The sequence below is a fragment of the Mchenga conophoros genome, linkage group LG22 (genome assembly GCF_057382185.1).
Source record: "Mchenga conophoros isolate Kocher_MC1m ecotype Shallow Benthic linkage group LG22, M_conophoros_male_GT1.1, whole genome shotgun sequence".
NCBI classification, from domain to species: Eukaryota; Metazoa; Chordata; class Actinopteri; order Cichliformes; family Cichlidae; genus Mchenga; species Mchenga conophoros.
The window spans coordinates 6566659-6580316 of NC_140546.1; the positions used below are offsets into that span (position 1 = coordinate 6566659).

Genomic DNA, 13658 nt, shown 5'->3' on the forward strand with positions numbered 1-13658 from the left:
ATCTCAGTTGTACTTGTTGATTTCTTCGACAAAACACTGAACAAAAAAAATTTACTTGTGAGTGTGCTGCCTGGTGCTTTTAAATTTTGTGATTATTTGAGCAGCCCAGAAAGCATCCCATAAATTAAATTATGTTATCGTATCTGAGTCATTAAATTAGTCATTAAACTAGTCATTAAATTAGATGGGAAATAATGATTCAGGGTAAACAACTGCACCAAGGAAATTCCATTTTTCTTCTCAAAATGTAAAATGTCTGTTGAAAAATCACATTGAACAGAGATGTGATTAACTTTTTATTTTACCAAACATAACATCAATGATGACACAATCAGTCTTCATCAGAAGTGCTCAAATCACTCTCAGTGGCATCGTCTGGAATGTCCTCCTCCTCCTCCGAGTCCATTTCCAGGAGTGGTTGGTGGCTGAGGATTCTCTTGTACACGTCCTTTACTTTGAGCATTTCAGCTTTCAGTTCACTTTGTTTTTTTAAAACCAGGCTACAGAGTCCCTTCTGTGCATCCTCCGACATGCCAACAAAGGAGACTGTAAAAAGAACAAAACAAATAAATATGAGAAAAGTAAAAAAAACAAACAACAAAAAAACATCACCTCATAAACACAAGGAATTAGGATGCTGTAATTAAACATTTTTTTTAAAAGGGAGAAGGCAGTGTTAGCTAGCAATCTAGATATAGGTAAAAGATCCAGTAAGACTTTAGCATCTGCTCTTATTTTCAATCGATTCATCAAAAAATTAATAAATAAATAAAGTGCTTACAGTCTGAGGAGATTGTCCCCAACACCACAGAACGCATTCGCAACACTGTCCAGTGATGCCGCATCTCCCTGCAAAGGATCATCTCCTCCTCTCTCAGGCGCCTCACAGCCATCACCTTCTCAAAGACCTTTCTCTTTGTCCGGAGGTCAGCAGCAGCTACAGTTTAACAACATCAGATGGGAAAACATAGCAGCATATTATGATTCAAGAACAAAACATTCAACTACTGCTCAGATACTGGGAGCTTGTTTAAAAAGGATATTTATAAATCAAGAGCTTACGTTCACTTGTGCTCTGCCAGGGCCAAATATCGGTCTGCATGAGGGCATCACTGGATACGATTTGCTTTGTTGGTTCAGCGAGCTTGTTGTAGTCGTCAACAGCAGCCGCCAAGCGTTTCTTCTCAACTAAGATGACCTTGCGAATTCTGTGTCGCCTCTTGTTGCTATCTGTAAATAATCATAAAAAATTCACACCTTCACATAATGTATATAGTTTCATTTTAATCTACACTCAATTTGTTTGCTAGAACAAATCACATCCAGCTTAAACAAACCTGGATCTGATTTGATTCTGTTTACAAAGTAGCTGTACAAACTGAGCATCAAACGGTCCGTTTCAAAGAAACTGGGACGTACCATTTTGTCTGTAAAGACTTTGTGTTCGCACTCTGATGATGACGACAAGCTCCTCTATTCGTGCCTGCAACGCTCCAAGGCTGCCATCAGTTTGATCACTTTCTAAGTGAGAGGAATATTAATCAGAATACAGGATGAGTAACAGTCACCAAACTACAGTGGACTCTGTAATCACTGACTTGATGACATTCATTATAAGACATCTGGAGCCTTCATGTGCTGCTATCTCATGATAATCATGAGATAACAAGTATGTTGGTGTTCAGGTTTATAAAACCAACTAGTACGACATCATTTCAACCCAGGTTCTATCCAATTTGATGAAACGCAACAACTCTGCCATAAATTTGCTTTTACAAGGCTTATTTTTCATTGTTTGTTGACACTGTCAGAAAGATCTTAACTCTAAGTTCTTTAATGAGGCCATGGTGGGTCCTATTGTTATAGTGCATTATATTGAGACTCACCTTCAGCCCATTTCTGCACATCGGCCACCCATTGCTGCAGTGTGTCGTCATCCACACCCAGCTCATTTCTGGTCGCATTCAGGCTCTCCACTTGTTCTCTAAGGATCCTTATGATCTAAGAATGCATTCATAAATGTCATTCATATTGACATTAAAAGAGTACTGGTGTTTTCCCCCCATTACCACACACATTAAAATGGGTGTTGAAAAAATGACCTTTAGATATCGCTGGCTCAAAGTGCGGCCCAGTTGTTCCACTTTCCTTTTGTTCCACCCCAAAGCCAGGAGGGTCAGCATGTTTGTTCGCCCTGCATTTCAGTTAGTATACAAATTAGAATTAATGAGCAGGAGACTGAGTGGAATCTCAGACACTGACACATACCTGCTTTAGACATGTACTTCGTTGTGATGGCCGCCCTAGACAGGAAACTGTTTACTTGTTCCACCTCTTCTCCAACTGTTGAACCGGCCCCATCCTGAAACGCACCTCCCCATTTGATCTATAGAAAGGAGGTCACAATACATGACTGCTGAATTCATTCAACCTTATAACAAAATGTCTCAAACTAATCCAAAACTACAAGCTGCAGTATACCTCGCATTTCCAAGTGTGAGCCTTTGCATGCATGACGGAGAGAAAAGGACGCATTGACAAGAGGTTCCTCAGCTCAGGGCACTGCTGAGCCACCTTGGTTAAATAGGGGAAATATTTACAGGCCACATCGGAGCAAAGGAACGTAATATGTCCTGGGACGCTAGCTGCCAACTTCCTCTGGAGAAAAAGGGGGTAAGCAAAGATCTCCCCTCGAAACATGTTCAATGCAGCTAAGAGGACTCCGTGGCGACAACCAGCTATTTCCATGCCCTCTTCATCCAACTTCCCAGTGGACTTTTTGGACGACTCCTTTGCTGCAGTCCAAGATGAAGATCCGCACAACCCTTTCCCCGGGACCTATACACTCAAAGATTTTAACATAAAAGACATGACATGATTAAGCCCTATCAGGGACAAACTTTTTAAAACAAATGCATAACAATTAGCTGAATTAGCCTCGAGTCACACAAGACCTCATATCTCCCCAGGACAGCACTGATAACACAAAATAAAAATCATGTTGTTTTTTTTAAATACACATGGTGACAAAATTAAGTACACATTAAGATAAAGTAAAGTAAATAGTATTACGACAACACCAAGAGAAAAATAAAAAAAATATCGACCCATCCATATATGTCCACACACACGTATTTGTATATGGTTACGGCATTAACGTCATTTTAACAAGATTAACGCTAACAGCACTAATAATATATATAATATATATATATATATATATATATATATATATATATATATATATATATATATATATATATATATATATATATATATATATATATATATATATATATATATATATATATATATATATATATATATATATATATATATATATATATATATATATATATAACATGATTTGTGTGTCTCTGGATGTATTTCACAAACTCAGCAACTTCCTCATCTTTTTCAATGAAGACACCTTCAAAGTTCCCCTGCTCTGAAGTGCTGAACGAACACAGTGACAGTTGTTTGAAAAGAAACATTAAAATACATTTTTCTACAAATCCATATTTGACTTATGTACACAATGCATAACGTACCTTGCATTAGACTGAAAGCGATAAAGCTTGCGGTTTCCATCAACTGAGACGGCAAGCATGTCTGGAGTGCAGGCAGGGCAGCTAAAGCATGGCTCCTTGCACATCCTGTCCACCTCAAACTTTACAGCACTCCATTCCAAGAAACTTTTACTGAAGGCATCAGCTGATATTCGACCATTCTTTTACATAGAGGACATACAACAGAATATTCAAGGACAGTCATCATAAACATTGATTTGCACAATTTCCTTAAACTTAGCAAATTTAGAAACTCACCCTTCCGAAATGGACTGTTCGTTCATCCAGCATTTTGACAAATGCCTTAAGTGACATCCCTGGTGCAGCCTTCTTAATGTCATAGAAAGACTGAAAAGCATCCATTGAAAACAGGGTGCAGAAATTTAAGGTGCCAGGCCAATATCCACTACCCAGGATGTCCTTAACTGAGGGGGACCACATTAGGCCACAGCTGGTGCAGCTCACCACTGGCAGTGCAAGGTTATAACGGCCTTTAGAAAGGATAAGGATGAATTCAGTCATGGCTCAAAGCATTCATATTTTTCATGTTGTTTTCAAATCGGTCTGGTAAATCCAAATGACCTTTGACAGGTGCCCACATATACTGCGGGCCGAGGGTAATTAAAACCAAGATAGCAATGCACAATTTGCAATAAAACCTCCAAACACATCTATTGTGTATGTAGTGTGTGACAAAAGGGCAACTTACCATTTATGGTTACAAGAGCCACAATTGCGCCGGGTGAAACCTCAACGTTACCTGCTGGGCAGTCAGACACATGGTCTGGCCTTTGCACAGGCAACAGCCGAACTAACATTAAAACACACAATATATATAAAAAGAATTAGAAATTAACTGATACACAATAAATATACAATAACAGCACCCACTCATACTCATACATAGCAAGAAATGCATAAGACTTAAAAACTGTACCTATTGGCTTGTGAAACTCTGATGAAGGCTGCAAAAACCCTCCTGTTACTGGTAAATGGCCTGCATTTGTATAGCCTGCATTTGTATAGCGCTTTTCTAGTCCATAGGACCCCAAAGCGCTTTACACTACATTCAGTCATCCACCCATTCACACACACATTCACACACTGGCGATAGCAAGCTACATTGTAGCCACAGCTGCCCTGGGGCGCACTGACAGAGGCCTCTCTGTTGTGCAGGACAAAGCGTGTGTGAACTGCAATATCACAGTCAGCACAAAGGAATGGAAGAGGCAGGCAGTCCAGACACCTCACAACTACTTGTTTGCCACACTGACACACACTGTGTGACTGTGGATCCAGAGTGGCTAACATATTGTCTATAAGACAAGGCCTGGCCTCTTTCCACTTTTGCGAGGACACCATATTTCTGATCGCCCAGTGAGTAGCAGCTGACTCAGACGACGTCTCACAAGTCATGGCTGTGTCCTCTTCTCCATCCTCCAACAACTGAAGGAGCTCCTGACGAAGCACCTCAGTTCCATACACTAACAGAAAAAAAATTAAGAAAGGAAGAAACTCTTCCACAAAGTGAAAAACACTCTAGGCAGTATGTTTCTTAGGACTAGGGCTGCCACGATTTGTCGACTAGTCACGATTACGTCGACTATCAAAATCGTCGACGACTGATTTAATAGTCGACGCGTCGTTTGAAACTTTGTACGATCACAAAAGACGCAGGAATAAGTGGCAGGATTTAAGAGTGTAATAACGGACTGAAACAGAAGATGGCAGCATTGCATGTACAAGGATGTCAGCTACCGTTAAACCCCGAAGAAGAAGAAGAAGAAGCAGCTGTGTCCCAGAATTCATAGCGCGGCCCAGCGCAGTTTCCAACAATGGCGGCAGCTGGTTAGTTTTAATGTTACTCTTATTATTCTTTCTGGGTCACAAAATAAACGTTTAACATATTTTCAGGCGAGAATGTAACTGTGTAAACCTCAAATATCTGCTCAGTTTATCAGGACACCACATATTTTCAAAAGCGCTCCGACGTTTTCGGAGACATCTGTTACCCACTAGCTCGTTAGCGAGCCGGGGGCTAGGCTCACTAGCGCCGTGAGAACACCGGACTCCCCGCAAATCGTTTTCAAACCCACCGCCGTCTTTCGCTACTCAGGTTAAATATATATGAGTCACTTAGATAACTTAAAATGTTATTGTTTGGCTTTTTTTTTTAGTATTTTATTTGTTCCTGAGTAAATCGGTTTGGCTGAGATTAAAGTTATAGTTTTTACACAGCTGAATAAACGTCAAGCAGACAGCTGATTATCAGAAGTGTGAGATGCTCCAGAATATACTCCAGTGTCCTGTTATATTTTAGATAGCAAGGAGTTTATTAAACTTCACCGAAACAATCTGCAAATTTCATTAAAATTTAATAAACTATCATCTTGTCTTTATTTTTAGTTAGCACAGACCTTAAATACTTAAAGCTGTAAGCTAATGATAGTTATATAAGAGCAGATGCTGCTGGTGCAATAAGCTGTAATTTTACGTCTAATGGATGATGATCTGATTAGTCGATCAATCGCAAAAATAATCGGTGACTAGTCGACTATCAAAATAATCGTTTGTGGCAGCCCTACTTAGGACTCCACAAAAGCCCTGCATAACTCAACTATAACAACAAATATAAAAGTAAACAGAAATCACAATATATACAAGAAGGTTGTTAAGTCTAATTGTTGAATGTTGCCATTGTGTTTCTTAAATTTGTATAGTCTTAGTTTAAGCAGTAGGATCAAAGCCATTCCTTTGATCCTGACCACCTCTCCAGCCACTCTGTGCTGGGGGAGGTTTTATTGTAGATACATCCTAACTTGAAGATCTGTTTGATGTTTGGTAGAGCTTCCTACCCTTTGTATGGTTTCACTGTGTTATCTTTGGTAAACCATACATTGGGTGTGGGGGAAGACTACCCTCTATATGACCAAGGATGTTGTTCCTGCTTTTAGGTTTTATGACCCTTTGATCAAACACACACACACACACACACATACACACACACACACACACACACACATTCTCACATAACACCCACACACACACACTTACATACAGTGCCTTGTCTTTGTAACCAAAGGGGGTTGCAAGGGGAGGTGTTTTGTAAACTATTGTTTGAAGTTTGTCAATAAAAGGCGGCGAGAGGAGGCCACCAGTGTGGTCATTTCAACGTGCTGGTCACAGACGAGAGGCCTCCCTTGCGCAAGAAATCGATCGAACACTGTTGCCTTGCTTTTCTTTCATGGGAATAAGTCTTGGATACAGCGGGGTCTGAGTTTAGACCCAACAAAGGTAAAGTACCTTTTGTTGGGTTGACACTGGCAACATAACTAGGTTCTTCACGTGGACATTGATGCTGCTCTCTGGACACTGGGGGGGGGGGGGGGGGGGGAATGAAGAATATTTACTTACTGAAATTCTTTGGTGAAAACAAGTTGTGAGATAAAATCAATGGTTGCGTGAACACTGACCACGTGGCATGCAACTAGTACTTCGACTGGTTGATGGTCTTTGAGGAATAAAATCTCCCTGTCTGTCACGTTCACTCTGTGCATCATTCTACGCAATTAACAAGGAAAAAAGGGAACACCTAAAATACAGTCTATGATTAAAGCAAAGATTATCAAACATCTTAAGTTAACCAACTTAATTTGACATAAACTTATACACATATATAAAAATTTATTTAAAAAAAATTCAAATAACATAACGTTTACTCCGTACAAAATATTAGACAAGCGTGTTCCCTCTTTAACAACTGTTTCCACTAAAAATGTTACCTGCATATCTTGAAGGAGTTCGTCAGCAGCCTGAAGCTCTTCCTCCAGCTCGGGATCCTCTGAATCACTCATTTTCAAGCTAAAGAGGAAAGAGATTTTTGCAGAACTCAGTGACATAAACACATAACTAACGCAATTCAAATGATTTTCAGTCTTGGCGCTCCAGTTAACGTTAGCAATTAACATTAGCATCATCAGTTTGTAAAGAGCTAGCAGAACTCTTAGCGCAAAAACTGCTTTACGCACCATGTGAGGGTATTTTGCAGCACACAAGTCCTTTAACGTTTGTAATAGATTTAATCCATCATCGTTGGATTAAATGGCTAATGCTGCAGTAGCCACGTGTAGTCGTTACCTAGTAAGCATGCTGACGGTAGCTGTAGCCATTTTTAAATACATTACACCGTTTCCGAGATCAGTCACCTCTGTTTGTTTGAAGCTTTTATGAAAAAACTAACTTTGAAACACACATCAAGGTATTACTTTAAATATATGTATTTTTTACATACCTGCATTAGAATCAATCAGTTCCGCCTCATTTTCTTATTCTTATAAATGGGTCTCTCCGTTCTCCCATCAGCCTTTGCTTACACAGGTTGCGTCTGATTGGCTGGAGCCGAGCGCATCCAAAACTAACAGGAGTGGTGAATGAATCTATAAATGTGTTTTACGTGTGAAATGAAAATAATAAACCTAACAAAGGATTATGTACGTTAAATCTGCGCACTTTCAGATCGTGAATCAGTTTGGAAAACACTGTGTGATGGCCACAACATGAAGCGATTTTATTGTTGAATTATCAGTGATACTTTCACGTGTTTTTGTTGAGAAATGTTAACGATGTCATTAAAAGAAAGCATTAAATTAGGGAGAAAAACCCGTTCGCGGAGAGGGTCCCCGGTTCTCCAGTTAGATTGTGCTTCACGTCATGTTTTGCTGTGATGGGGTTATTATTGGAGTAAATGGATGGCTGGAGCCTCTGCTCGAAGCGTCTCTGATCGCCGAGAGCAGGTTCATATTGGAATGAATTGACAACCCACAGCGTCGCATAAAAACGTGGAAGGGTACCTTAGGCGTCAGCATGAGAAGTTAAGGGACGTGACAAATCGTCATTATTTTATGTGTCGGGAGTGAGAACGGGTTGGACAAAATACAACTCCACAACATTACTAGCGCAAAAAGACAACCTTCCATTTATTTTCACTTAAACAAGAAGCTGGTTTTTATGTACATTAAAGCTTTATAAAAATTTAACAGTGCAAATGCAAATTCCTTGCTGAAAGTTTAACCGAAAGGCATTTCCAGTAGAAATGGGCTGAGATATCCTGAGCATAACCATGTATAATATCCACTGAAGTTTAAAAAAAAGGTGCTTTGCAACATTAAACTGCAGTGTGCAGTACGTATTTTTCGGACCATAAGGTGCACGGGATTATAAGGCACATTAAGCGAAACAAAGCAGTCAGATAAATCAAACTTTATTAAACTCATTCTTCTTGCTTCCTCCACTTCTGTACCATTGATTCATTAATGTTGAATTCTCTGGCAGCTGCTCTATTCCCATGTTGTTGCAGTAGATTAATAACTAACCTTGTATTGTGGATGGATTATCTCAGTTGTTCTCCTGACTGAAGTTTGGTCCGTTTACAGCATCCTGCCATGCGATTGCATTTGTCTCTAACCATGAGGAACCTTCACGTTAACTTTTATAATCATTATATACCAGCTAGCCCAACTTCAGTAACCCTACAAACGTCACTGCTGTTTAGTTTCCTGTCTTCATTTATGTTGGAAGTGATAGCAGAGCTGTACGTTTGATTTTTTTCAGAAATCTCTCAGTCAGAACATTCAATATCATGCTTAGGTAACTAGCGAAACTAGCGAGCTAACTTCCGCTAGCTTCCTGCTAACTTCTAACTCCGTTAAATGTAATAAATTTTGTTTTCATGGATGCCTGGAAGTTAAACTTCATAGTTACACCTGGTAAAGCAGCAATGCTGATCGTTTTATTAAAGATGAAAGAATTTAGACAGTTTTTAACTCTCAGTGATGCTGCAGTGTTCGTTTGACCTGAAGCATACGGAGTTTAGGACCCAGATTACTCCCAGATTTAAGAGCATCTTAGTCCGACAAATACGACAATAACGACGGCCGCTTGCATGTTCTGCAAAAAAATGTGCTTTGTCGTGTATCTGACGGACAAACACCAAACCAGTTCCACATCACTGAAGTTGCACCATTTTTACAAACCAATTCTGGTTCATCTGTTTCACTCAACAATCGGCCATGTGCGTATGAAAACAAAGGCTCTGCGCATGCGCGTTTTACTCATATTCTATCGCGATATTTCATTTTCCTATCATTGCCTAACATTATACCGGTATTACCGTGAACGGTATAATATGGCCCAGCCCTAAATAAAACAAAAATTTATTTTAGGGTAAGGCTATATATAGATTACCTTAACAATGATATCAGGGAGGGATGCTGTCAGCTTAAGCTCGTCCTGCAGTGCCAGCGTCCTGGACATTAGAATCTCCAGAGTTGGAAGGATTCCAAAATAGCAGTTCTCTTCTCCTTGCAATATGTCTAGTGCAGGGCTGCCCAATCCCAGTCCTCGAGAGCTACCTGCAGCTTTTAGATGCATCCCTACTCCAACACAGCTGAATCAAATCGTTTGATTACCTCTTCAGCATGCCATCATGTTTGGCAAAGGCCTGATAACAAGCCATTCATTTGATTTAGGTGTGTGGGAACAAGGATGCATCTAAAAGTGTCACGGTCCTGGGTCTTATGACCCAGTGTTTTGAGTTTCAGTTCTTTTGATGTTCATAGTGTATGTTTAAGCTTATCAGGTTTCCTAAGTTTATTTGTTATCATGCCTAAGTGTTTCTAGTTCTTATTATTTCCCCCTCGTGTTCCAACTATGTTAAATCTCCCTTGCCCTTCGTGTGTTTCATGTCTGTTGTCTTATGTTGTTATGTCTGCCTCTCATGTTCCTGTTTCATTTTGGAGAGATCTCGTGTTTTTATATTATGGATTATGTTTTGAGTCCTTTGTGGTACTGTTTCGTGTTTCCCTAGATCTCAGTTATGGTTATCTTAGGTTTTGCTCTTTGGCTTCGTCATATGGCTTCCCTGTGTTCCATGTTATGTCCACTGTGATGGTTTTGTACCATATTTCAGGTTCCTATATTCTGTCTCCCCAGTTGCTGTTAAGTTTGCATGTTTAGAATTCAGTCAGTGTGTTTCCTGTTTTACTTTGAAGGTCCATGTCTCATGTGAGTGTTTCTAGTTTTGCTTCCCTTGCCTCGTCCTGCTTTATTACCCTCAGCTGTTCCTCCATGTGTTCCCACTTCCCCTAATCACCTCCTGTGTATTTAAGTCCTCTGTTTTCAGTGTGTGATTGTCAGGTCGTCTGTTGTCCACGCCATGTTTCCCATGCTTCCAAGTTTCTTGCCTAGGTTTTTCTTATTGCTTGTTTAGATTCCCCAGTTTAGGTTTGTGTTAATTTTGCTTCAGTTTGCCTTGCCCTTTGTTTGTACCTCTTCTACTAGCCTTATTAAACGGCTCGCCTTTTGTTAACATTTCAAGTTCTGTTCCCTGTTCCTTGGCGTCTGCGTTTTGGGTCCTTTTTCAATTCATACAGTCTGCCCTCGCCAGACTGTGACAAAAAGCTTCAGGACGGTAGCTCTCGAGGACCGGGATTGGGCACCCCTGGTCTAGTGCAACAGTGAGTGGCTTCAACACGATACAATACTCCTTTAGGAACAGATACTCCCGATCAGTGAAGCATTTGATTCCAAACTGAGTGCAGACAGTATTTAATTCAGCAAGGGGAATGTCAGTGATCCTGGACAGAGCGTCGTGAAATGAATTCCATCGTGTTCAAACAGGTACTATGAGTTTTTTCTTGAAAAAATTATCTACCAACTCTGAAGCAACAGAAGAACGGTTTGCTTTTGTCCACATTGCAGAACACTTTGAAGTTGCACTTCTGTAGATTAATTTTGCCTCATTTGCTTGAAGCCATTTCTCAACATCATGAAAAATTAAGTTCAGTGTGTGTGATGCACACCTTAAGTGTGGAGGGAGAGAAAACTATCCTTCAGATTCTGTGGAAAGGGTCTGCTCAACATCAGTAAATGTCACCTCTTCATCTTCTTCCGATTCCTCATCAGAGTCTGACTTTTGGAACATTCTGAAAGCTTTGATAAAATTGGACCCGTTGTCTGTCACGGTGGCTGTCACTTTAGAGTTCAGTCCATAAGCCGAATGTACTTGCTCGATTTCATTGCCGATGACATCATATGTGTGTCTCCCTCGAACTCTTTTACATGCTAGCGCAGCATGTCCTCGTACAAAAGTAGAAGGATCAATCCAGTGTGCCGTCATTCCGAGAACTTTTGTTGTTCGTCCAAATGTCAGCAGTCGTGGAAATATATTCCAAACTCTCGAATGTCTCTTTAAGCTCCATTTCCATGTCAGCATAATGGTAAATGGCCTGCATTTGTATAGCGCTTTTCTAGTCCCTAAGGACCCCAAAGCGCTTCACACTACATTCAGTCATCCACCCATTCACACACACATTCACACACTGGCGATGGCAAGCTACATTGTAGCCACAGCTGCCCTGGGGCGCACTGACAGAGGCGAGGCTGCCGGACACAGGCGCCACCGGGCCCTCTGACCACCACCAGTAGGCAAACATGGGGTTAGTATCTTGCCCAAGGATATTTGGCATGCAGCCAGGAGGCAGCCTGGGATCGAACCACCGACCTTCTGATTAGTGGCTGACCTGCCACCTGAGCTACAGCCACCCTTATCTAAGTAAGTAACACTTATCTAAGTAAGTAGAAAACGTTTTTCGATCATGCAGTGCTGCTTTTTTGCCACACACAGGTATTTTGTTTAATATGCACCTAAAAGATGGAGACTCTACAGTAAGCAGCGATAACATCTCTTCCACAACGTAACCTGCAATCATTTTCTTAAGCTCACCTTCAGACACTTTCTGTGTTGCTGAAGTGAAATCAAGTTTCGTCTGCTTAGCAGGAGTTGCCGCGGTGTTATCCATGGATGATGAAGATGGCTCACTCAGAAGGCTTTGTCTGTGCTGCCGTGTCAGGTGCTTCAGCAGATTACTCGTGCTATTGACAGCGGCCGATAATTTTTTCTCCCCAGGACACAGCTTACATATTACCGTAATGTTCTTGTCTGCTTGTTTTAGAAAAGTGAAGTGACGGGAATATTTCCATTTCATAAAACAGGCCCTCGCTTCAGCTGAGTCCGACATCTTCGGCTGTAGAATACGACTATGCGGCAAACTGGCGCGAAATGACGTACAGCTGCACTACAGCGATGTTAAAGCGGCAGAGTTTATTTTTACCTTTAGAAGATAAATTATTGAAATTAAATAATGATTTTCAGCGAGTTTAGTTATTTTTACAATGTAACGCAAGTACATTGTAAGTAACTGTATTTAAAATACCTAAAAATGAACAGTAATTAGTTACTCTACTTTTTCAGTGGAAAAGTAATTTAAATACAGTAACGTGTTACACCCAACACTGTCAGCTGGTCAACCTCACTCAGGCGGACATCCATATCAGCCAACCAAATGACAAGCTCCTCTGTCACGATCTGAGGGGACAGACCGTGCAGTGGTGTGTGTGGTGGACCCAGGTGCGAACACAAGAGTAGACCGGAGTAAACTTAAACTGAAAGCGAGCCTTTATTGTGGCTGATGACAGGTCTCAACACAAAGCAGAAACACCGTGACTAAGCTGAACCTAAACTAAACTGGGAAACAGATACTGATAAACTAAGGAGACTAGAGATGGACCGATCCGATATTACGTATCGGTATCAGTCCGATACTGACCTAAATTACTGGATCGGATATCGGAGAAAAATAAAAAATGTAATCCGATCCATTAAATATCAGGAAAGCACCTCACAAAACTTGCAACACGCTGTAACTCACCTCAGAACGTTAGCACGTCGGAGCAGTATGCATCACGTGATAGAGCGGCTGTGGCATGCGGGACCTGTCGGTGGTCTGGATAGCATTTGGAGCTTCGCTAGCAACCCAGCATTTCATCTCCGACAAAGTTATTCCGAGAGAAGTAAAGCAAGTGTGTAAGTCCATCTCTGAATGTTTGTAAAGCATTCCTGCGTTAAGCTTAACAAGCGACTGCCTCTCCTGCTGCTACTTCAATCATGAAACTGCTTAACGATCAGCTGATCGGCTTTTCTGTCGGGAGTCTGTCTCTCTGGTTTGCTTTTGGCCCACTTTGCACCAGAAA

General features: G+C 40.8%; 1 protein-coding gene across 3 annotated transcripts; it reads right to left on the bottom strand.

Annotated features, from left to right (window-relative positions):
- Positions 1-283: 283 nt before the first annotated feature.
- On the bottom strand, positions 284-11217 carry LOC146548659 (uncharacterized). 3 transcript variants are annotated; one of them, XM_085263018.1, is made up of 14 exons: positions 9813-11200; positions 7352-7430; positions 4279-6941; positions 3828-4060; positions 3552-3730; positions 3363-3456; positions 2482-2838; positions 2269-2386; positions 2103-2194; positions 1887-2001; positions 1420-1521; positions 1063-1230; positions 782-937; positions 284-546 (listed from the first exon to the last, which is right to left on the bottom strand). In XM_085263018.1, the coding sequence occupies exons 3-14, from the start codon at positions 4385-4387 to the stop codon at positions 332-334; spliced, it is 1938 nt and encodes a 645-aa protein (XP_085119144.1). In that variant the 5' UTR covers positions 4388-6941; positions 7352-7430; positions 9813-11200; the 3' UTR covers positions 284-331. The 3 variants fall into 3 exon arrangements, with proteins under 3 accessions (XP_085119144.1, XP_085119143.1, XP_085119145.1); XM_085263017.1 differs by having other exon boundaries at positions 4279-5053; positions 6873-6941; positions 7352-10221; XM_085263019.1 differs by lacking the exon at positions 1420-1521 and having other exon boundaries at positions 7352-11217.
- Positions 11218-13658: the final 2441 nt, after the last annotated feature.